General features: G+C 35.5%; 5 protein-coding genes across 6 annotated transcripts; 3 read left to right on the top strand and 2 right to left on the bottom strand.

Annotated features, from left to right (window-relative positions):
• Positions 1-113: 113 nt before the first annotated feature.
• On the bottom strand, positions 114-8,250 carry LOC109119058 (uncharacterized). Its single transcript, XM_069292779.1, has 3 exons — positions 7,948-8,250; positions 2,793-7,776; positions 114-2,231 (listed from the first exon to the last, which is right to left on the bottom strand). Exons 2-3 carry the CDS (start codon positions 2,991-2,993, stop codon positions 300-302), a joined length of 2,133 nt encoding a protein of 710 aa, XP_069148880.1. The 5' UTR covers positions 2,994-7,776; positions 7,948-8,250; the 3' UTR covers positions 114-299.
• On the bottom strand, positions 6,657-7,633 carry LOC138337050 (disease resistance protein RPS5-like). The gene is made up of 3 exons (XM_069292602.1): positions 7,534-7,633; positions 7,082-7,365; positions 6,657-6,980 (listed from the first exon to the last, which is right to left on the bottom strand). The coding sequence occupies exons 1-3, from the start codon at positions 7,631-7,633 to the stop codon at positions 6,657-6,659; spliced, it is 708 nt and encodes a 235-aa protein (XP_069148703.1).
• Positions 8,251-10,083: 1,833 nt separating the features above from the next.
• On the top strand, positions 10,084-12,792 carry LOC101267968 (prohibitin-1, mitochondrial-like). Its single transcript, XM_069292778.1, has 6 exons — positions 10,084-10,217; positions 10,837-11,036; positions 11,530-11,646; positions 11,793-11,963; positions 12,146-12,358; positions 12,461-12,792. The coding sequence occupies exons 2-6, from the start codon at positions 10,848-10,850 to the stop codon at positions 12,653-12,655; spliced, it is 885 nt and encodes a 294-aa protein (XP_069148879.1). The 5' UTR covers positions 10,084-10,217; positions 10,837-10,847; the 3' UTR covers positions 12,656-12,792.
• Positions 12,793-13,192: 400 nt separating this feature from the next.
• Positions 13,193-14,345, top strand: LOC101254876 (protein DMP7-like). Its single transcript, XM_019211465.3, has 2 exons — positions 13,193-13,444; positions 13,580-14,345. The coding sequence occupies exons 1-2, from the start codon at positions 13,234-13,236 to the stop codon at positions 13,909-13,911; spliced, it is 543 nt and encodes a 180-aa protein (XP_019067010.1). The 5' UTR covers positions 13,193-13,233; the 3' UTR covers positions 13,912-14,345.
• An 826-nt stretch (positions 14,346-15,171) lies between these two features.
• Positions 15,172-19,998, top strand: LOC101267681 (protein TPX2-like). 2 transcript variants are annotated; one of them, XM_010315358.3, is made up of 20 exons: positions 15,172-15,431; positions 15,953-16,043; positions 16,219-16,309; positions 16,401-16,431; positions 16,519-16,699; positions 16,848-16,944; positions 17,048-17,161; positions 17,246-17,359; positions 17,435-17,611; positions 17,737-17,802; positions 17,883-17,963; positions 18,049-18,204; positions 18,296-18,427; positions 18,513-18,593; positions 18,672-18,791; positions 18,882-19,048; positions 19,127-19,235; positions 19,312-19,371; positions 19,453-19,547; positions 19,642-19,998. In XM_010315358.3, the coding sequence occupies exons 1-20, from the start codon at positions 15,287-15,289 to the stop codon at positions 19,763-19,765; spliced, it is 2,232 nt and encodes a 743-aa protein (XP_010313660.1). In that variant the 5' UTR covers positions 15,172-15,286; the 3' UTR covers positions 19,766-19,998. The 2 variants fall into 2 exon arrangements, with proteins under 2 accessions (XP_010313660.1, XP_010313661.1); XM_010315359.4 differs by having other exon boundaries at positions 15,175-15,431; positions 16,219-16,258.
• Positions 19,999-20,051: the final 53 nt, after the last annotated feature.

The raw sequence follows: 20,051 nt of genomic DNA, 5'->3' as shown, positions 1-20,051 counted from the left end.
TTGATGAGGCTACTTCTTATTTGCCCTTATCACCCCCATTATTCTTTTCTGTGTTACTTCCGCAATATTCTTGTATCGTAGGCATGAGGAATTTTGTGGGGGAACAGGGGCTGTTAAAGAGAAATGGAAGTGATTAGCAAATCGAAGCAACAAATTGCAACTGTTACAGGCTAACAAAGACGCAAGTATATGTCTTGCATCAAACTAAAATAGAAACATAATCATCTTGCATCCAAATGAAGCAAACATTTAGCGTTCTGTTAGACAACTGTCTATACTACAATTCAGACACATCTGTTTCAGTTCACGTCTTCTCCCTCCTCTTCCATATTGGCAACAGAGCCTTCAGAATGATCTTCTTCTTCTGTTTCCTTATCATTTTCAGTGTCAAGGTTGCCATCTTTAAAGGCCATTTCAGCATTTTTCACATGTGTGGAAGAGCTGTGAAGATTGCCAGCCAGTCTTTGTTCTGTGTCTGTAAAAATGGTGTTGTTTTCCTCTTCTGCTCGTGCTGTGCTGCTGAGTTTTTGATATCTGACCTCTTGTGAAATTCCTTTTGAATGGTCTATCACTCCTGTTTCTTGATCATTCTCAACCTGAAGGTCATATGCATTTACACCTCTATCAGAAATATTTGCATGCTCCGAAGAATTGGCAAGACTGTCAGCCTGTTCTTGTTCTTGATGTTCTCTGGTTATGCCAATTGCCTCTTGTGATTGTGTAGTTTCATCAGATTCTTTGTTTCTGGTGTCTTTTGAAACTCTGTTGTCATTAGAAGGAGCTCTCTTTGTAGGCACTTCCTGAGAACTCTGTGACATCTCAGATTCCGTGTTGTTGACTTCTCTTTCTTGCTCTTCCTCAGCTATCTCATTCGTGTCAGGTTTCCTGCCTTCTAGGATACCTTCTTTGGTGCCTGCTGATTTCTTATGCGCTGTCTTATGTGGTGGACCATCATCGAGGTTTGAATTATCATCTTGCATTCTATGTCTCGTCATATCAAGTTTCTGTTCTGGTTCAGACCTGACTTGGTATCCAAAACCTTCCTCCAGATTTTTAAATCGTTGCGGTTTATAGGTCATGCCAATCATGTGATCTTCTGGACCGTATTTGTTCCTGCTGTCCGTTTTCATACTCTTCTCTTGCTTCTGCTTCTGCTTCTCTTGTTTACTGCCTCCAACTCTCTCATTTGTTGCACTTTCCTGTATTTCTTTGAAGAACTTTCTGTTTCTCATGCTTACAACGCTTCTTTTTTCAGTATTTGCACCACTTTCAGTAACCTTGCTCTTTGCAATGATATGCTGACTCTTCCCTTTTGTCTTTCTCATCTGCTCCTGCTTCACTCTTGATGCATCTGTATTCTTGTGATTCTCCTTCATTTCTAACTTCATCCCATCTTTATACTTCTGTTCAGACTCCTCGTTATTACCTTGAGAATCCACAAAATCACCTCCAGTTGCTGCTCCATGCTTTTCCCAATCTGTGGTATCTACTGCACCTACTTCCTTGATGTGCTTTTGCACTCGACCACTATGATTGATAGTTTCCGCAGATGAATCCCCATTATCGTACCTTTTCTCTTCCAGGAAAATTTCTCCAGTTTTAGAACTGTCAGTGGTCTCTCTTTCGCCATCTAAATTCTGAAAAACAGTGCTGCTTTTTATGTTGTCTGAAACATCTTCTTGAGCAGTTGTCAACTCCTGTTCTCCAGTATTGCTCCTCCAGTCAGCAGATCCCTCTCCATCTTGTGCTTGTTCTCTGTCTTCACCTTGCCTCGTGGTATTTCGATGTATATTTTCTATTGAACTTTTCTGGTTGTTTCTTTTGATGGATTCATGCAGTTCTTCGGTTTCTCCTCCAGTTGCTTCTTTTGTACCTGCAGCCTTGATGGTGAAGTTAATAGCTGGATTTGATGGATCATCTGCACTCACTGACCAGACCTTTACAGGTATGTCACTTTCGGTTTCATTCAGTTGCAATGATTCAGAAGAAAGCTTAGCCTGGTACTCCTCCGCGTTCATTTCTGTAAGTTTTTCTCTAAGCATCTTGATTTCATACTGTTTTTCTTCAAGAGATACTTCGATTATTCTTTGTTCATCTTTAAGAGAAGAGATTGTTGATCTCATTTCCATGATCCTGCTCTCTAGATCCCTTTTCTGCATTCGAAGCCACTGCATCTTGGATTTCATTTCCTCCGTTTTCCTTTTAGCTTCTTTCGTATGATCTCTTTTTTTCTGTTCCACAATGACAAATACTATTAGTTAGTTCTTTTTTGGTTCCCACCCAGTGTCCAGGAAGCCCGTTCGAGCTGTGAAGTCCCAAGTTAGAGGGTAAGACGCTCTCTAACAAAGGCGACTACATATCTAGATATGGAGTGGTAAGTACTCATTCATCCTCTCTAGTTTACAAGTTTGTTTCTGATATGTCATTTCAGAAATAAAGGCTCAAAACTAAATAGAAAAAGTTATCATTGTTCTTAAAATCTTAAAACCCATCTCCTGTTAAATCTTTGTTTTAACTGCAGCAAATGTTCTATTTTTCAAACTCTCATCAACAAAATGAAAGTTCAGGTCGACATTCTAACAACTGAGCTACTAAAATCCCGCGACAAATGGTTGAAAAGTCTTAACATAGGAGCCACAAACAGTAACATGACATACATGCATGACTAATCAGAGTCGTGGTGGAGTAATAAATACTTCTTCATCCTTAATTAGAGATTTCTGGTTCGAGTCTTGGACATGTAGCTGACAAGACACACACATACACACAGAAGAAAAAGAAAGAGAGAGCACCTGCAAGAGGAGTTTAACATGGATGAGTTCAATTTGTTTATCTTTAACAAGGAGGTTGAATATGCGCCTTTCTCTGAGCTTGTGTAAAATGATGACTCCAAATATTGCAACCCCAAAAGCAAGAAGCAATAACACTGCATATGTTGTTCTTCCTCTGCTGTGACTCTGCATGTGTCCCTTCATGCTTCCCCCTTTTGCCATCTCACTTTCACTCTTACAAATTTATAAAAAAAAAAAAATGAAGAAAAACAAGAACGAAACCCCCTCTAGCTCTACCTTCTATATTGTCAAACAAAGAGTGTCACATCTTGCATGTTTCTTGTCATCTTAAAGTGGTTTTCAAACTGCCTCCTCCTCTCTCTTTTTCTATTTCTAGGCACACCACACATTTGAGGTAGATTAAGGGTGTGTATGACAATGTTCTTGATAATTTTCATGTTTGGTTTTCCTTTTAGTTGTAATGTTGCGTTTTTCGAAAGTTAAAATTTTGATACTCAAGAACTATACGAAAAGTACTATAAATTGTAATTTTTTTTTTCACATTATTATTTACATTGTAAAATGTTAGTCAATGTTTTTATCGTTTAACTCTAAAAAAGAAAATCATGACTATTAAAAAGGAATAGAGGGTGTACTATCTTTTTTTGGGAAAACAAAAGTTCCTTAATCATGAGTAGGAAAAACAACTTTCACAAGTGATATTCAGCTCTTTTTCGTCTTCCAACACGCGAGATTTCACCACCACCACTTCCCATAGCTAGTTCCCACCTTCACCACTCTACACTCCTACCTCAATCTCGTCCTATAATAATAACATCATCAACATATCGAGTATAATTTCACATGTGAGGTATGAGAACGACGTCGTGTGTGCAGTCTTACAATAAAAGTCTAAAGATAGAAATGTTATTTTCAATGGACCTTCTCGTTGTTGATGTCAAACACCAGAAGTTACTTATTTTTTCGAAGAAAATTTCATCCACTTTTACCTGTTCGCTCTTTAAAAAATAAATTTTCACTTTTACAATTACTTTTAATGAACATATCAAAAGACAAGTTTTTTTAAAAATGTTTTATCCTCAATTTTAATTATTTATTTTTCAAATCATTTTTTAAGATTTAATATTAAATGATGTGAGAATTTCTGTTGGAACCAAACAACACCCCAAGGAAAGGAGTGGCGGAAATAACAAAGTTAGAAGGAAAAAATGTGCATGACATGGGGAATGTACATTCTTGCTTTTCTTTTTAGTTTCGTTTAATACTAATAAATACCTTCTGTTTCCTGAGTGGCCACTCGATATCTCCGATATCTATATTGAAGTCAGATTAAATTTAAATTTATGTCGAAAAGTCTCATATCAATATTAAAGTATTCCTTTAAAAAGACGACTTCGTATATAAAGAAATTCATATTTGAAACCTCTAATTAAAAAAACACTTACCACTTCATCACAATCGTATTTCACATCAAGACAGTTGGTTTTTCTACTTTTTAAAAGTCACTGAGAGGGCAGGCAAAAACTGTAACACCGTTTATTGTGATCAACCAGGTCTCATTAGTCTTTGCATACTTTAATCGTGACAGTGGCTTTAATTTTATTTAATTCTTTTCCTTTTTCGTCCGTTACAACAGAAACATACGCAATATAATTCGATAAGCGAAGCTAGAAGTTAAAGTGATCTTTACATATTACTTTATTTTTAAAATCACAGTATTAATTTCAGAATTTCCATTAAGAAAACATCATTTCAAACCCCTAAATCATCGAGTCAATGTCTAATTCTGCATTCTGGGAATTCAAATAAATAAACAAATACATATATATACTAAAATTTAAAAAGCTACCTCTATTTCATATGCAAGATATACTAGAATTCTTGAAGCATTGACAAAGGAAGTTCAATTATATGTATAACAAGCCGTGTCTAAAAGATATATAAAGCTCAACAACACCTAGAACTAATGTTAGCATCTGTGTCCTGAAAATGTGCAAGAGAAGTCGAATTCTCACGTTTCCGTGTGCATTATGAAGCACAACAATGCAAGTGAAAACAGTACCTTTTTATCTATATGCTGCAGCTCCCGCGATCAGTAAGGTTTGGGACACCATCACGCGGGAGCTGGGCAAATACTGCCTCAATTTCAGGGCATCCAGTGTGCAGGATAGAGCATGTTCCAGCAAAACCTGAGGAAGGTCTAGAAGTGGTCTCTCGAGCCATAGGTATGGCGATGATTGAAGCTCTACCTTTGCATTCCGCTGGAGTTAAAACCAAATTGGAGCTGATCAATCGAGACATTGGCATCCGAAGAAGGTGTGGACTTGGAGAAAAGGTATTTTTACTGATTTCCTTCCTGAAATGATGATTAAATATACATGAAAATAAAGTCTATTAATTTGGACTGATTCATGAGTAAGAACTGTGCATACAACAAACAAACTATGATTTTGTGTAAGCTACAAAAAATTTAAACCATATAAGCTATTTCATATGAAAGTTTCATATAGTGATTTCATATGACAATTTCATCTAGTACTCCCCAGCAAGAATCTTTGCTCATACTTTCACAGACTAGATAGTTTTTAGCAATCCAACACTCGTATTTGGTTATACTTCACATCCTTATCCGCATAGCAGCCACTGTACAGCAAAGACAAACGGGATGCAGGATTTTCAACTCATGACTCACACCTACTATAGACTATAGGGCTTCGGCTTCCAGTTCCATAGAGCCCGACCTCCACTTCCACCCATATAAAAAGGAAAAACTAGTTGGATCCAATATGAGAATCTGTAGTTAAAGTATGTTAAACAAGAGAACGACACAAAGAATAACTACTGTGTCTCATTCATGAACTGTTAAACAAGACAGTACAGTTCAATACGATATAGGCTGAGTACTCGATGTTGCTCATACTATCCTAAAATCTGATGAGACATAATAGTTGAAGTCCTGCAAGTTGCTGAAATTGGCTTCAAGGGTTGTCAAGATGGTGCAGCGGTTCACAACGTTAACAAATTCTGGACCTAGCGTTAGAGGTTGGCTTAGACCAATAGTTGAGAGACTCTCCAGAAATCTGTATGTTCCTAAAATTTGAATATCAAAATCATGAAATGTAGTAAGGGAGAGATCCAGATGCTTCGAGTTGAGTAACATTTCCATCCCCGGGGGCGCACACTCAATTGGTGTAGCAGAGAGATATAAAACGCTCAGCTCCTTTAGCCTTTCCATTGTTGGCAGGTGATACAAGTTCCAACAACTACGTAGAAGCAAAGCATGAAGGTTTTCGAGATTAGAAAGTGAATCAGGCAACCCAAAGACGCCCGTGTAAGATAAGTCCAGAACTTTGAGACTTTTTAGATGGTTAAAGAAAGAAGGATGTACACCCTTGGACAATGAATTATACTGCAATAGCAAGGTGGTTAGCTGAGGACATCTCGGTTCCAAAATCAAAGAGTTCAAATCATTTCTCATTAACGAGATCCTTTCAAGGCCTTCGAGTCATTCACTCTCAACTGGTGGGATACGCATCTCATGTCCTGCTCGGATCATTAAGAGTGGACTCTCTCTTGTAACAGCTATCGCCATATCCCTAATGAGGTCATGCATCTTGACATATTCATTTAAACTACCTTCTTGACATCCAATGATCTCTAGAAGGCACGCATGTTCCAGTTCATCTAATATCATCTTTCCCTGCAGCATCTTGGATTCTCCATATCCAAGTTATCCAACAGAGCCTTCCCATGTCCAGTACTTAATCACTTCTTTGGTCTCGATATGATGATCCTCTGGGTACAATGTGCAATAAAGAAAACATGAACGAGTCACATTGTCCTTCAGTCTTTCATAGCTAAATCTCAGAGACGTGCAAAGACTCGATTCTCCATGCCTTCTATTCTTCCCGTTGCACTTTTCAGCTGGCTTAATGCATTTTTCCATTGCCTCAGATCATTTTCTCTTCTTACAACAGCTAGTGGGAGACCTCCACACTCCTTCGACACATCCTTGGCAACAGCTTGTAATGTTGGAGATGCTAGCACCTCCTCACCGACCTTCTGTTTAAAGAGGTTCCATGCTTCTTCCTCTGAAAGAATACTAACTTCAACTTCCCTCACTGATTCCATGCCACGACAAACTACCATGGATCTAGTAGTTATTAGCAAATTGCAGTCACAAATCATCTATAATTAAAACAAATCTACTTCTTCGCATCAACGCTTCAAGTAATTGAGCTGCTCTTCTCATTTCATCATCTTCATGGTCAAAAGATGAACTCTATTACTCTAGCAATATCCTTCTGAAATTTCTGCACTGTTGAATCGTTGGATGCTGTGACCCAAATGACATTATCAAATTTTTTGCTCTCTCTCAAAAGACGATTATTGATTTCTACGAGGATGGATGTCTTACCCACACCCCCCTTTCCATAAATGCCACTTATCCCAGAGTGTTCATCATTCAAATACTCCCATACAGCCTCCAAACTTCTTTGAGCAAATTCTCCTACTAATGAGGATGCTGGCAATATCTTTTCCCTCCGAGGCATCATATCAACCAACAAAGTATCTGGAAATATGATCTGCCCCAGGGCCTGTCGACTTCTTTAATTTTCTTGTTGATGCATTTCCCCTGCTTAACTCGAGACATATAATTTGGCAAACATCTGTTTAAACACATCTTGTCTGCAGTAAGTTTCTCTTGCATGCTGGCAATACTACTTGTAATCTTTCTTACATTGATTGTTCACCTCAGCCTTTGGCTCCATACCGCGCCATACATTTTCCACATGTAACTTCCTTTTTATATCCTCCTCCCAAGCTTTAAGCAATTCCATGTTTTCATTAAGTCTATCTGCTAATGCACTAGGCCTTCTCAGGTATGTTCATGTTTCAGAAACGGATTGACGAGAACAAGTCTCTCCACAAAAACATTGCATCATGCTAACTACTGCACCAAAAATTTCCATGGCAAGTATGTCTGCGAAACAACAGAAGGAAAAGATACAGAAAAACAAAAGCAACAATGAGAGGCTCATATAAGTAAAAGATATTGAATTCAATTCAAGCCTAAGAGCTAAATTATGAGTGAAGAGTGTTCAAGACCAAGAGACTACAACTCATATCCCAGATAAATCAGACTCTAACATACCTCCATCCCTTCCGGGAAGGCTGATACACAAAAAATCCTGACTCCGCCTTTGTATATTCCTAGTATAGTTGGTAACAAAGAAAGAAAAAATAGGTAGTAGGTATATATAAACATTGCTCACACTATCAATTGATATAGAACTACATTTCATCACAGAAATTTTAACAGATATTCATGTACACATGATAATATTCATTAACTTATGATGAAGACAGAATTTGAATACACTTTGATTCTTCTTTATGTATGAAAAGTTATCACAAGGATATTATAAAATGAAGAGGTAATTCATTGAGGCAATGAAAGTCAAGGGTTGACTTGAAGTCAATCTTCATATATTGCATATAAGGAGAAGCTTCATCTGTCATTTTCCTGTTCCAAATTGCTGCTGAATTTTTTTGGTTTCACATTTGGTGTCCAATAAATATATTTTCTTTTTTCAATAGATTTAAATTTGAAACCTTTATTTTAAATTAAAAATACGTCAAATATATATGTTAAAACATTGGTTCAACTATATGTAACACTAATATAAAACATTACCAAATATCATATTACTAGGATGATAAAGAGTGTACCATAATCCATATATATATATGAGTCACTTGAATGGACATTAAAATAAAATTAAAAAAAAAAAACTTACATAACCTTGTAAGTTTCATATGAAAATTAGAATTTTCACTAAACATTCCCGAAATAAATACTAACTCACTCTCCGAATCACAATCACAAGCAAAATAGAAAAAAAAGTATTTCAAATTAAGAGGATGATATTTTTTCATGTGAGGGCAAAAGTTGAGCTCTACAATAGGGACATGTTTTCTTTCTCATCAACCACTTCTTGATACATTCAACATGAAATTCATGGCCACATTGAAGTGTACCAATAGTATCTTTTTCATTATATTCAATCAAGCAAATAGCACATGCTTCATCTACAATATCATGATCACCACTTATAAGATCCATAGTTGGAACATGATAAGTTCTTGTTTTAGAATATTTAGACACGTCCACGTCTTCGTCCTCATCGTCATTGTCATCGTCATCGTCATCGTCCGAAAATTCACTATAATTTTCTTCATCATCAACAACTTCATTAACAATCGGTTGGGCACGTAATTCTATACCAGTTGTGTCAAAAATTTGCATGCGCATTGGATACGGAGCTACATTATTAGTAGGAGGAATATGTTGATCATGAGGCATAATATTGCTACTAATTTCTTGAAGAAAAATGTAATCTCTCGAAGAAAACGCCATAATCTAAAAAAAATTGGGATTCTAATTAAATGAACTAGGGTTAATTAATATATATATTTTTTCTTATTTTATTCCAGTTTCCTTTTCCTAATCAAATTCTATTTACACATGAAGTCTTTTTTTTAATGTATAGTTCCATATTTACTTGCTCATATTATATATCAAATAATAATATTTTTGACAAAAATAAAATTTTTCAATGAATCAGTCAAGCATAATTTTTATTTTTTAGATAGCCTGAAATAAGTTTATCAAACTATTTATCCATGACCATTGTAACTAGAAGAGAGGAGAGATACGGAGATCTACTTATTAATTTTATATTAGATGAACTGTTGTACTATGATTATTTGGGAGACTTAGGTCTACGTGTTATACACAAGTATGAATTGTTATGTGTATTTTTTATATGTTATACATTATGTACATGTATTTGTTTTTCTATTTTTTATAAAGTTATTTATATATATCCGAATATAAAACAGGCACGACTCCCCGTTACCGTCCAAACAAGTCGATTGTTCTAAGTTTCGGATTGAGTTGGATAGGATCATATCCAATCAAATTTGATCATAGCTTTAAGTCCAGGTGTGGTACTATGGCCAAATCGAGAACTTTGAATTTGATTTTCCACCTTGTAATTTCTACTTATGAGCTAGTCAAATTTACATAAATTTCCCAAAAATAAATAAACAATTGTTTAGTGCATACTCTTTATATTAAGTAAATCATTTTTTTATGTTGAATTTTACATGTTTAAATTCTTTAATAAAAATATTTAATTTATTTTGGTTATGATTTTCTTTAAATTGGATTATATATTAAAATTCACTGACAAAATTAAATTTTCTTTTCTCACTGTTAACACAATATTAGGCCAAATATGTAGATTTTAAATAAATCATAAAGCCCTAAAGTATTAATAAAACCCTCTTTCCATGTTTCCATTAAACCCCATTTCAGCTCTAACTTTCTAAAAAATTCCTTCCCTGCATTTCGATCAGGTAAAAAGATCTTCCTCTTAAAGTTTCATTCTTTTTTATCTACACATTTTATTTTATTTTGTATTTTTTTTTATAATTAAGAATTGTGTGTTTTGCATAATTTTGACAATTTTCTATTGAATTACTTAATAAAATTGTAGCAATGTAACATTGCATTGGTGTACAATGTAGTATGTCTAATTGAATGGGTTAATAAATATGAATCTTGAGTCGTCAAAGCTTTTCTAACTCGAACAAAGACGATCATGTATTGTTGTTTTTCGGTTAGTCATGGAGATTTACTTAATATTCACAATCTTAGTGAACATTTTGTAAAGTTCTTTACATTAGAGATGACGAAATTGAATTGTGTGTTGACGAATCATAATTTGAGTTAATAAATACTTGTAAAAGCTCTTCAGGATGTCACGTTTCAATTTGTTTGTCTTTGTTCTGACTTACACAAATATTAAGAAAGTAATGAAGGTTTTTTGGATCTTGTGGTCTGAAATTAAAGATATGCTGATCCAATGGCACTAAACATGTCATGTGAAAAGTTGGAGCTGAAAAGATGTTTTCTTTTTGAAACTGAGGAAGTATACTTGATTATAATGATGACTTTTATTAGGTTTACTTTCAGGGACTACTTAAATGAATCTCAAGAATGTTAAGGTTCCTAAGATGCCTGGTGGTGGTGGTGGTGGTGGTGCCGCTTCTCCCTTGATCAAGTTTGGGCTTGTTATCGGTCTTGGTGTGTATGGAATTGCTAATAGTCTCTACAATGTTGATGGCGGGAATCGTGCCATTGTTTTTAACCGTATTCGTGGTGTTAAAGATAAGGTATATATGTCTTGTACTCTCGGATGATATTTTGGATCCTGTTTTCAGTACTTAAATTAGATTGACTTGATGCTATGATTCGTCGATAGTCATCTCTGAAACTCTTACGTTTAAGAAATATGATGGATTTAAGTCCCTTGCACAGTTAAGGAAATTCTTCGACTATAGCTTTGCTTCTTCAATATTTCCTTTTGGGTGTGCTCGGAACATTCTTTCATTGACATGGTTTAGCAAGCAGGATGTGTTTGCTTCTATCGTTTGAGTAAAAGTATGAATCAGTATATGTTGTGCATGTTTGTTCAGTACCTTGATGTCCAAGCACATTCAAGTATTTTATAGTTTGAAGATATTGTCATATCTACTTATTTTATCGTATTTTCAATATGGTGGTTTATGGTGTACAGCCTCGTATATGAACCTTTAAAACTGGCTTTCATATACTTCAGACTTGCCTTGTGTGTTTTTGATGCACGATGCTCTGCTTGATGAATAGGTTTATCCAGAAGGGACACATTTCATGATTCCTTGGATCGATAGGCCTGTGATATATGATGTCCGTGCACGTCCACATCTAGTGGAAAGTACCTCCGGAAGTCGTGACCTTCAGATGGTAATTTTTTTCTCAATACCTGCATTGCTCCATACTCCAAGAAATATAAAAGGAAAAGAGATACCGAAAGAAGGGGGATTGTGAATAGGCTTGCTAAAAGAATGTATAGTTGTAGACATTGATCTTGCTCCTTGATGATTTTTCAGGTAAAGATTGGACTTCGAGTTCTCACACGTCCAGTCCCAGATCAACTACCCACTATTTACCGATCACTTGGTGAAAATTATAATGAACGAGTCCTGCCTTCAATTATTCATGAAACTTTGAAATCTGTGGTTGCGCAATACAATGCTAACCAGCTTATCACCCAGAGAGAGGTATGTGTGAGAGGACATGTACCTACTTCATGTGTTGATGTTCCTATCGGAACTGAGTACTGTATATGGTTGTGTCAATTGTGAGGAATGTTCTGATATTGGATGCAGATTTTCTATTTGGCTGTCATAGAAACTCATAACGTTCTTGTTCATTTTTATTCAGTTGTGTGTAACTCGTGCAGAATGTTAGTAAAGAGATACGGAAGATCTTAACTGAGAGGGCAGCCAACTTCAACATCGCTTTAGATGATGTATCGATAACAAGCCTGACTTTTGGAAAGGAGTTCACAGCTGCAATTGAAGCAAAACAGGTGGCTGCTCAAGAAGCTGAGAGAGCAAAGTTTATTGTGGAAAAGGCTGAGCAAGATAAACGTAGCGCTGTTATTAGAGCTCAGGTCAAAATTAGTTCCCGTAACTTATCCTAATATTCAAATTTCTGCTTCAACCTATCATCATTTGTTATGGAGTTTGAGTTCCTATTTGTTTTTTTCTCGCAGGGTGAGGCTAAGAGCGCGCAGCTGATTGGTCAAGCTATCGCTAACAATCCAGCATTTATAACGCTCAGGAAAATCGAAGCAGCAAGAGACATTGCACATACCATTTCAAATTCAGCAAACAAAGCTTACTTGAGTGCCGATGATCTGATGCTCAATCTTCAGGACTTGAACTTGAATAGCACTGGAAGAAAATGAATACGTAGGACGCTACCATTAGCTAAACTGTTTGTTTTTTTCGTCATTTCATTTTCTTCCTCAGCCTGCTAGGCGAAATTTGCATTTGGAATAAATATATGACCTGTCTTCTTTTTCCTCTTAAAAATGTTCCTTCCAGGCCATATATAGGCATATACTTATTCTTTTATATGTCGAAAATATATCAAAAACGCGTGTAATCACGCTCAAAAAGGACATATTTATGTTATATTATGCCTAAAAGTATATAGTTTGTTTTCAGTAATATAACTAACGTATTATAGATTCATTTGAAACAATTAAGTTACGTTATCAGACCATAATTTAATAAATTCTGGCAATCCACATTCAATATTTACGTGAAATAAAGGCGTGAATTAATTCTAGCCTTAAATTTTTTTACTAAAAACCCATATACCCTTTTTAATGACAAATGAACCAGAACCCTGTATCAAAATCTCTGTTTTTGGAGACTTTGTTGGAGGTATATATATATATATATATATATTTCTAAAATTCACCAAAATTATAAATGAATTGGACTTAAACCTTCAACAACAGAGAAAGATTCAACAACTATGGAGACCTCAAAGAATTCAAATTCAGATTCCGTTGCGATAAATACAGAAAAATTAGAAACAAAATCTGTTGTTACATCTGAAAATCAATTGGAAATACCTTTGTTAGAAGATTTACAAGTTGCTGATAAACCACAGAAAACAGCAGCCCAAAAAGTCATTAGAAAAACATTCAAAAAAACAGCCGTTTTATCAAATCTTTTGCCTTCAGGTTCTGTTCTTGCATTCCAAATATTATCACCAGTTATAACACATGAAGGACAATGTCGTTCCACAATTAGTCATTCTATGACATTAATCCTTTTAGGAATTTGCGCGATTTCATGTTTTTTCCTCTGTTTTACAGACAGTTTTCGCGATGAAAGAGGCAAAGTCCGTTATGGATTGGCTACATTCAGGGGTTTATGGATTATTGATGGTTCATCTCCTCCTGAGGATGTAGAAAAATATAAGCTGAAATTCATTGATTTCTTTCATGCATTTTTGTCAATACTTGTTTTTTGTGCTGTCGCGGCGTTTGATCAGAATGTGATGAAATGCTTGTACCCTTCTCCGTCTCTGGATGCTCAGGAGATACTCGCGATATTGCCAATGGTTGTTGGGGTGATTTGCACGTTTTTGTTCGTTGTTTTTCCTACAACTCGTCATGGAATTGGATTCCCTCTTTCCCGTTGTTAAGACTCATAAATATTAATGCCTCGTTTTGCTCGATTGAAAGGATTTACAAGAGTCCATACTCATCATCATGTTTTCAGATTCGAGAAGGCGTCCTGAATTCAACCGCTGCACACAAGATCTCTGAAGCAAAAAAAATTGTTACATAATACTTCAAATTGTAATTTGCTCATCTATTCTCTCAAAATTGCATCTTTCTTTGTATAAACAAGTTCAAGAACACTCATGTTCAACATTGTTTTTGTGTTGTGTGTACAAATGGTCTCATATTTAAAAAAAAATGGGCTTCAAAATGAACTATACTACAGAAATGGTTCTACTCTCCTTTTTTTTTTTTGTCTATTTGTTTATGCATAGTCAAGGCTATGGCCTAGTGTGATAATTGATATAGTGGGTTGAAAGGTTTAAAGTCCAACATAAACAAAAATGTTACTACGTGATTTCTTCTATTTTGTCTTAGTCTTGGAGGACAACGTTATTTGATACTTAGTCTCTTGTCATACAAACGACCTAATTTTAGTAGGACGTTTCCTTTAATGTGTCTATACGTGTAGCATGAGGAATAATTTTTATTACTCTCTCGATCACATATTAGTTAATCATTTTCCGTTTTAGGCATAATATATAAATAGGACTTCTAATTTGGCTTGAAGAGGATAACTATGTCCTCTTATTTTGAGTGTGCAGAAATAAACACACACGTGCTTTACATGACATAATACACGAAGGATATTGCGTTTGACTTGGTTTCAATGAACAAATATGTTCTCCTATTTTATATATTATGTCTTCGTTTTATACTGTATTTAAGAAATTATAAATTAAAAGTTAATTTTATAAATTCAGCTCTTAAAAAGCCTTTAAGATTATACAAACAAATGTGAATACTTATGGAAAGAATTAATTGCAAGGTAACATAGAGAGATTTTGATTTTAGTTTAGTAAAGTGATCAAGACAACTATTTAAAAATTGATCCATAAAAAAGAAACATTTTTAAATGTTTTGAAACAAATTAAAACATTCTTTACTATTTACTATTTTTTAATTAAAAAAACAAATTAAAGATTAATATTGAGGGAGAGTTTTCATGTATTAACGAACTCCCGACAAAAAAAACTCATTTGATTGGATGTAGTAGTTTTTTTTTTTTTTTTTTTTTGATGTAGTAGTTTAGTGTGGTGTTATAAGGGAACAGAACGACGTCGTGCTACCTTTTTGACAACTGGATTTATAGCCGTTACAAATGCCAACAGTTGCCAAATCCCTTTTCAAAAACAAAATTCGACCGTTAGACACAAAAACTCACAACATTTTCTACTCCATCCATTTTTTCTCTTGCGAAGATCAAATTCAGACCCACAACAATCTCTCTGTAAAATGTATGAACACAACTCTTTCGTAATCGACCAGGCGTACGAGTTCTCAGCGCCAAGATTTTATGACTTTGTTGATGAAGAAACAGAAGAGGAAACACAGAAAGCTGAGCATTGGTTCCACATTTCAAGAAGCTATGCTCCTTCTCGTATGTCATTTTCTTCTTCATCCTCTGTTACACTATTTGGGTTCTCTGTTTTGTGCGTTTGTGTAATTTGATAGCAACATGAAAGTTCAGGTAGCCAACCAAATGATGTCAACTTTAGAATCATATTTGATAATTTGGTATTTTTTCCCCTATTAATGGAATCTGTAGTAATGCAGAACAGTTAGTGGTAGTTAAAATGCATTGATAAAGCCTTCTACTTTATCAAGCATACGGATCTTACAATCAATGAACATTTTGACTTGACTGTGAAGAACTTCAAATAAGTGTAGTGTAGTTGAAATTTCCATCACAACCACTCCTACATATAGGTGGTACCAACCACTGATGTTATGTTTGATCTGTTTATTCAATGCATACTTCTGTTTCATCGCGTATGTATACGATAAATGTGGACTGTAATAATGTCCTGGCGATTTTGGGATGACATGTTGATTGCTTATGTTTATTAGAGTGACAATTTTGGGATGAGATGTTGATTTTCTTCTTGGTTGTTTTTCCAGCTTTTATGCCAAAAATTAAAACTGGTAGAATGGTTCAACTTGAGAGCCTATGTGACTTCACTGATGCTGAGGAGTTGCAAGATAACACAAGGTCTGTAACTATTTTATATTGCAAAAAGCAAATGATTATGTTCTTACCTGTGTTGCTCGGAGTCTCCAAAATGTGATCCTCCAAAACTCATTAACCCGATAACATTTTTGAAGCGTCTTGAGCAACATAGGTTCTTAATGGTGTCAATGTACTGACATTACTATCTGAAAAACAGGCCTGCTACTGAGCTCACTTCTTCTAAAAGTAAAGACGAGGTAACGCCATATTTAATTGTACCAGAACCTTGCACCAGTCTTCCTAATCCGGTATGCATCACTCATAACTTGTAGTAGAGAAGAAGCACCATTTGCTGCGCCTTTTTGAACACTGTCTTATCTTGTCTTTGTAATTTTCCAGGAATCTGAAGAGAAGCAGTCTATTGTTCAAGGTAAATTGTACTATGAGAATCCTATTCTTATATCCTTAGAATGAATTTGGCTGATAAAGATTCTAATTTAGCACTTGTATGTAACAGAAACTTGCACACCCGGACCAACAATAACATCTCAGAAGAGCGACTCTCGGAAGACTAATTCCAAGAGGCAACAAACTGCTAAAAAGATTGCAAGCATACTTAGAAACCCTTCAGCATTAAAGTCAAAAACTCAACAACAACAGTCGCATCTGAGTAGTTCTAATCAAGCTACTGTTAGAAAGTAAGTGACACTGTAGATTTTCTTAATGCTCTAGCTGTTCTTTGGTAAAAAGTAAGTGAATTTCATTTGCTGCTGCACATGTAGATTTTCTTAATGCTCTAGCTGTTCTTTGGTAAAAAGTAAGTGAATTTCATTTGCTGCTGCACAGGCAAGCCATCAAGAAAAGTGATGCTGGAACTCCAAATTTTGCCCAAGAAAACCAAGCAGTAAAGAGACAAAAACTAGAAGAAGGAAAATCTAGGAAGGTAAGTGTCTCCTCTCTAGATCTTCTCTGGATGTGAATTGTGCAGAATATTTCATGTTACTTTATCTGATGATCTTGCTTTTTCTTTCTTTACAAACTGCTAGATTCTTGATATTAAACCTCCTCAACATTTGCCACACAAAACAAGACTTGGGGTAGCTAATAGCAGCTCTAACTTGTTTGCATCTGCAGCTAAAACTCGAAAAGAGGAGAGAAAGGTAAATCATGACTCCTTTTTCTTGCACTTCTAATACGTGCAAACTTCAATTTTCTAAATTTTACTAAAACTTTGTATTGTACAGATGTATGTTAGGCCACTTGTTTCCCCGTTTATTTCAACAGCAGAAATGATAAAGAAATTCCAATCTGGCACAAGGGAAAATTCACTGCCTTGCATGAGAAATTCTACCTCAAATGTAAGTATTGGTACTTTCCTAGTACAATGGATCAAGTTTCCTAGACAACATTTTTGAAGTACATTCATCACGCAGGGTGATTCGACTGGACAAGCACAGAGAAAACCAAAACTTACATTAACCAGGCCTAAAGAACCTGAATTTGAAACAGCTCAACGTGTCCGTCCAACAAGGGTGAAGAGTTCAGCTGAACTTGAGGAAGAAATGATGGCCAAAATTCCCAAATTTAAGGCTCACCCAGTTAACAAAAAGGTAGCTCATGTTACACAGTATTTGGCAATTAATTTTGGTAGCTCTACAACGGCCTTTTGATGTTGAAACTTTTCTTATGATCGTTACCGTCCAACTTTGTTTTGTTGTACATTTTGTGATAACAGATTTTGGAAGCTCCAACTCAACCATTATTATTACCTAAAAGCACACCCCAACTTCCAGAATTTAAGGTATGGTATAGTGATTCCAAAAGAATTAAGAGCAAAGTTTGCATACCAGGATAGTTTGTATAACATCTTTACTTAAGCAGGAATTTCACTTGGAAACAATGGCAAGGGCAAATAAGAACGCGGATACAACTTCAGTTCAATCAATAGAATCTTCTTCTCAGGTACTAAAAAGTGCCACCTAATAACTCAAACGAAAACAATTACTTGCTCTAATTACTAAGTGAAAACATATTCATTTGATCTCAGAGTCATCAGTGGCAGCCACATCTTACAGCACCTAAATCACCTGTTCTAAAAACATCACTAAGAGCACGACCTCCAATTGCCAAAAGCACAGAAGAATTGGAAAAGGAAGAACTTGAAAAAGCGCCAAAGTTCAAGGCAAGGCCTTTGAATAAGAAGGTAACAACATCTGCCACCGCCTACTTTATTCTGGTGATCAATTAGATTGAACTCTCTTGCTTTATTCTAAATGTTTCCCCTTAATTTGTAGATTCTTGAAAGTAAAGGAGATTTGGGAATGTTTTGCAACACAAAGAGGCAGGTGACTGTGCCTCAGGAATTTCACTTTGCCACAAATAAAAGGATTCTGCCTCAAGCTAACGTTGATGATCTGTTTGACAAGGTTCAATCATATTTCTTACTATAATACTTTTCTCTGATAATCCTATCGCGCCTCTTTCTCATCATTATGCTTTATGTTTTTTCAGCTTTCCTTGTATTCTCAACCTCAAAATGACAAGACTATTCTCAGAAACACTACACCGAATCCTTTTCATCTCTACACTGAGGTACAAATCAGACAGTTCTACATCTTGGTAAGCTGAAAATATAGTTCAGTCCTGACTTGGCTTTTTCCGGAATTTCAGGAACGAGGAGTTGAGAAAGAGAGGAAGTTGTTCTCTGAACTTCTACAGAAACAGATAGAGGAAGAGAGGTCAAGAAATCCCAAAGCAACTCCATATCCTTATACTACTGATTATCCTGTGGTATGAATAGTTTGATACCAATTCAGTTGATATTATCCTTTTCACAAAAAACAACATAAATTTGTTTATTTTATCATGTTATCTTGCCAGATTCCACCTAAACCAGAGCCAAAACCTTGCACAAAGACAGAACCTTTCGAACTTGAGAGTCTCATTAGGCATGAAGAGGAGATGAGAAGAGAAATGGAAGAAAGGAAGAGATTGGAGGAGGAAGAAGCTAAGATGAGGTTATTCAAGGCGCAACCAATCTTGATTGAGTAAGAACTTTGAGGAATATCAACTTTTCTACTCAGTAATACTGAAAGGTGGCTAATATTTTCTACGTAATAATGCAGGGATCCAATTCCAGTTCCTGAGAAAGAACGTAAACCTTTCACTGAGGTTCAGGAATTCAATCTGCATGTAAATCACCGTGCTGTTGACAGAACTGAATTTGATAAGAAGGTAAACTTTTTCCTCTTTAATCACATTCTTACGCTTTCGTATGGGTCTAGCACTCACCTAATAAGTTGTTGTGCAGATTAAGGAGAAAGAAATGATGTATAATAGGTATCAGGAGGAAGCAGAATGTGCAAGAATGGTATGCTCATATTATCAAACTATACTATTATTTTTCATTACAAAGTATGTAGACTAATTCCAATTTCTGGAACGCGGATAGATGGAAGAGGAGAAGGCCTTAAAACAACTAAGGAGAACTTTGGTACCTCATGCTAGACCAGTGCCTAATTTTGATCATCCTTTCCTACCTCAAAAGTAAGAATGTTACTGTTTGTGTTTCTTCTACCTTTCTTTTATTTGTCTTCCTCATACTAAGACGACATATAAGTCTATCCGTATACAACAACAGGTCTTCCAAACATGTCACAAGACCAAGCTCCCCCAAGCTACAGGTTATTAAAAGGAAAGAGAGGAGGAAAATGCTCTGCCCCTATGCAGCAGTTTCTAGTGCTGCTGCCTCTCAAATGAGATGATGATTCAAATCCGACGAGATGAGATGATGATTGTTCAAGAATTCTTGAACCCCCTCCTATATGTTTTATGTCTAACAGTTATGTAATAATAGAGATCTGTATTATTTTTTGTAGCATTCAGCTAGCTTAGCATAATTTAAAATGACAAATAGTTTTGCGCCTATGTAATTATATCATATTCATATTATATTATTTTATATCAAAAGTGAGAAGCTCCAAACTTCAAAGTTGAATGATCATTTTCTCCTATATTGTATTTTATTTATGTAATGTAGAATTAAAAGTC

The sequence above is a fragment of the Solanum lycopersicum genome, chromosome 12 (assembly GCF_036512215.1).
Source record: "Solanum lycopersicum chromosome 12, SLM_r2.1".
NCBI classification, from domain to species: Eukaryota; Viridiplantae; Streptophyta; class Magnoliopsida; order Solanales; family Solanaceae; genus Solanum; species Solanum lycopersicum.
The sequence above is the reverse complement of the archived record's forward strand: the minus strand, read 5'-3'. Positions and strand labels throughout refer to the sequence as shown.

What these genes read in the sequence shown, in the direction of transcription:
- LOC109119058 (XM_069292779.1), bottom strand. Translation starts at nt 2,993, where the DNA reads ATGGCAAAAGGGGGAAGCATGAAGGGACACATGCAGAGTCACAGCAGA. An exon ending in ATGTTAAACTCCTCTTGCAG is followed by an intron (nt 2,232 to 2,792) that starts GTGCTCTCTCTT and finishes ATTGTGGAACAG; the next exon opens with AAAAAAAGAGATCATACGAA.
- LOC138337050 (XM_069292602.1), bottom strand. Translation starts at nt 7,633, where the DNA reads ATGGAATTGCTTAAAGCTTGGGAGGAGGATATAAAAAGGAAGTTACAT. An exon ending in GGCTGAGGTGAACAATCAAT is followed by an intron (nt 7,366 to 7,533) that starts GTAAGAAAGATT and finishes TCATATTTCCAG; the next exon opens with ATACTTTGTTGGTTGATATG. An exon ending in TTCAGAAGGATATTGCTAGA is followed by an intron (nt 6,981 to 7,081) that starts GTAATAGAGTTC and finishes TTTTAATTATAG; the next exon opens with ATGATTTGTGACTGCAATTT.
- LOC101267968 (XM_069292778.1), top strand. Translation starts at nt 10,848, where the DNA reads ATGAATCTCAAGAATGTTAAGGTTCCTAAGATGCCTGGTGGTGGTGGT. An exon ending in GAAGTCGTGACCTTCAGATG is followed by an intron (nt 11,647 to 11,792) that starts GTAATTTTTTTC and finishes ATGATTTTTCAG; the next exon opens with GTAAAGATTGGACTTCGAGT. An exon ending in AGCTTATCACCCAGAGAGAG is followed by an intron (nt 11,964 to 12,145) that starts GTATGTGTGAGA and finishes TAACTCGTGCAG; the next exon opens with AATGTTAGTAAAGAGATACG.
- LOC101254876 (XM_019211465.3), top strand. Translation starts at nt 13,234, where the DNA reads ATGGAGACCTCAAAGAATTCAAATTCAGATTCCGTTGCGATAAATACA. An exon ending in ATCAAATCTTTTGCCTTCAG is followed by an intron (nt 13,445 to 13,579) that starts GTTCTGTTCTTG and finishes TCTGTTTTACAG; the next exon opens with ACAGTTTTCGCGATGAAAGA.
- LOC101267681 (XM_010315358.3), top strand. Translation starts at nt 15,287, where the DNA reads ATGTATGAACACAACTCTTTCGTAATCGACCAGGCGTACGAGTTCTCA. An exon ending in GCACCAGTCTTCCTAATCCG is followed by an intron (nt 16,310 to 16,400) that starts GTATGCATCACT and finishes GTAATTTTCCAG; the next exon opens with GAATCTGAAGAGAAGCAGTC. An exon ending in GCGCAACCAATCTTGATTGA is followed by an intron (nt 19,049 to 19,126) that starts GTAAGAACTTTG and finishes GTAATAATGCAG; the next exon opens with GGATCCAATTCCAGTTCCTG.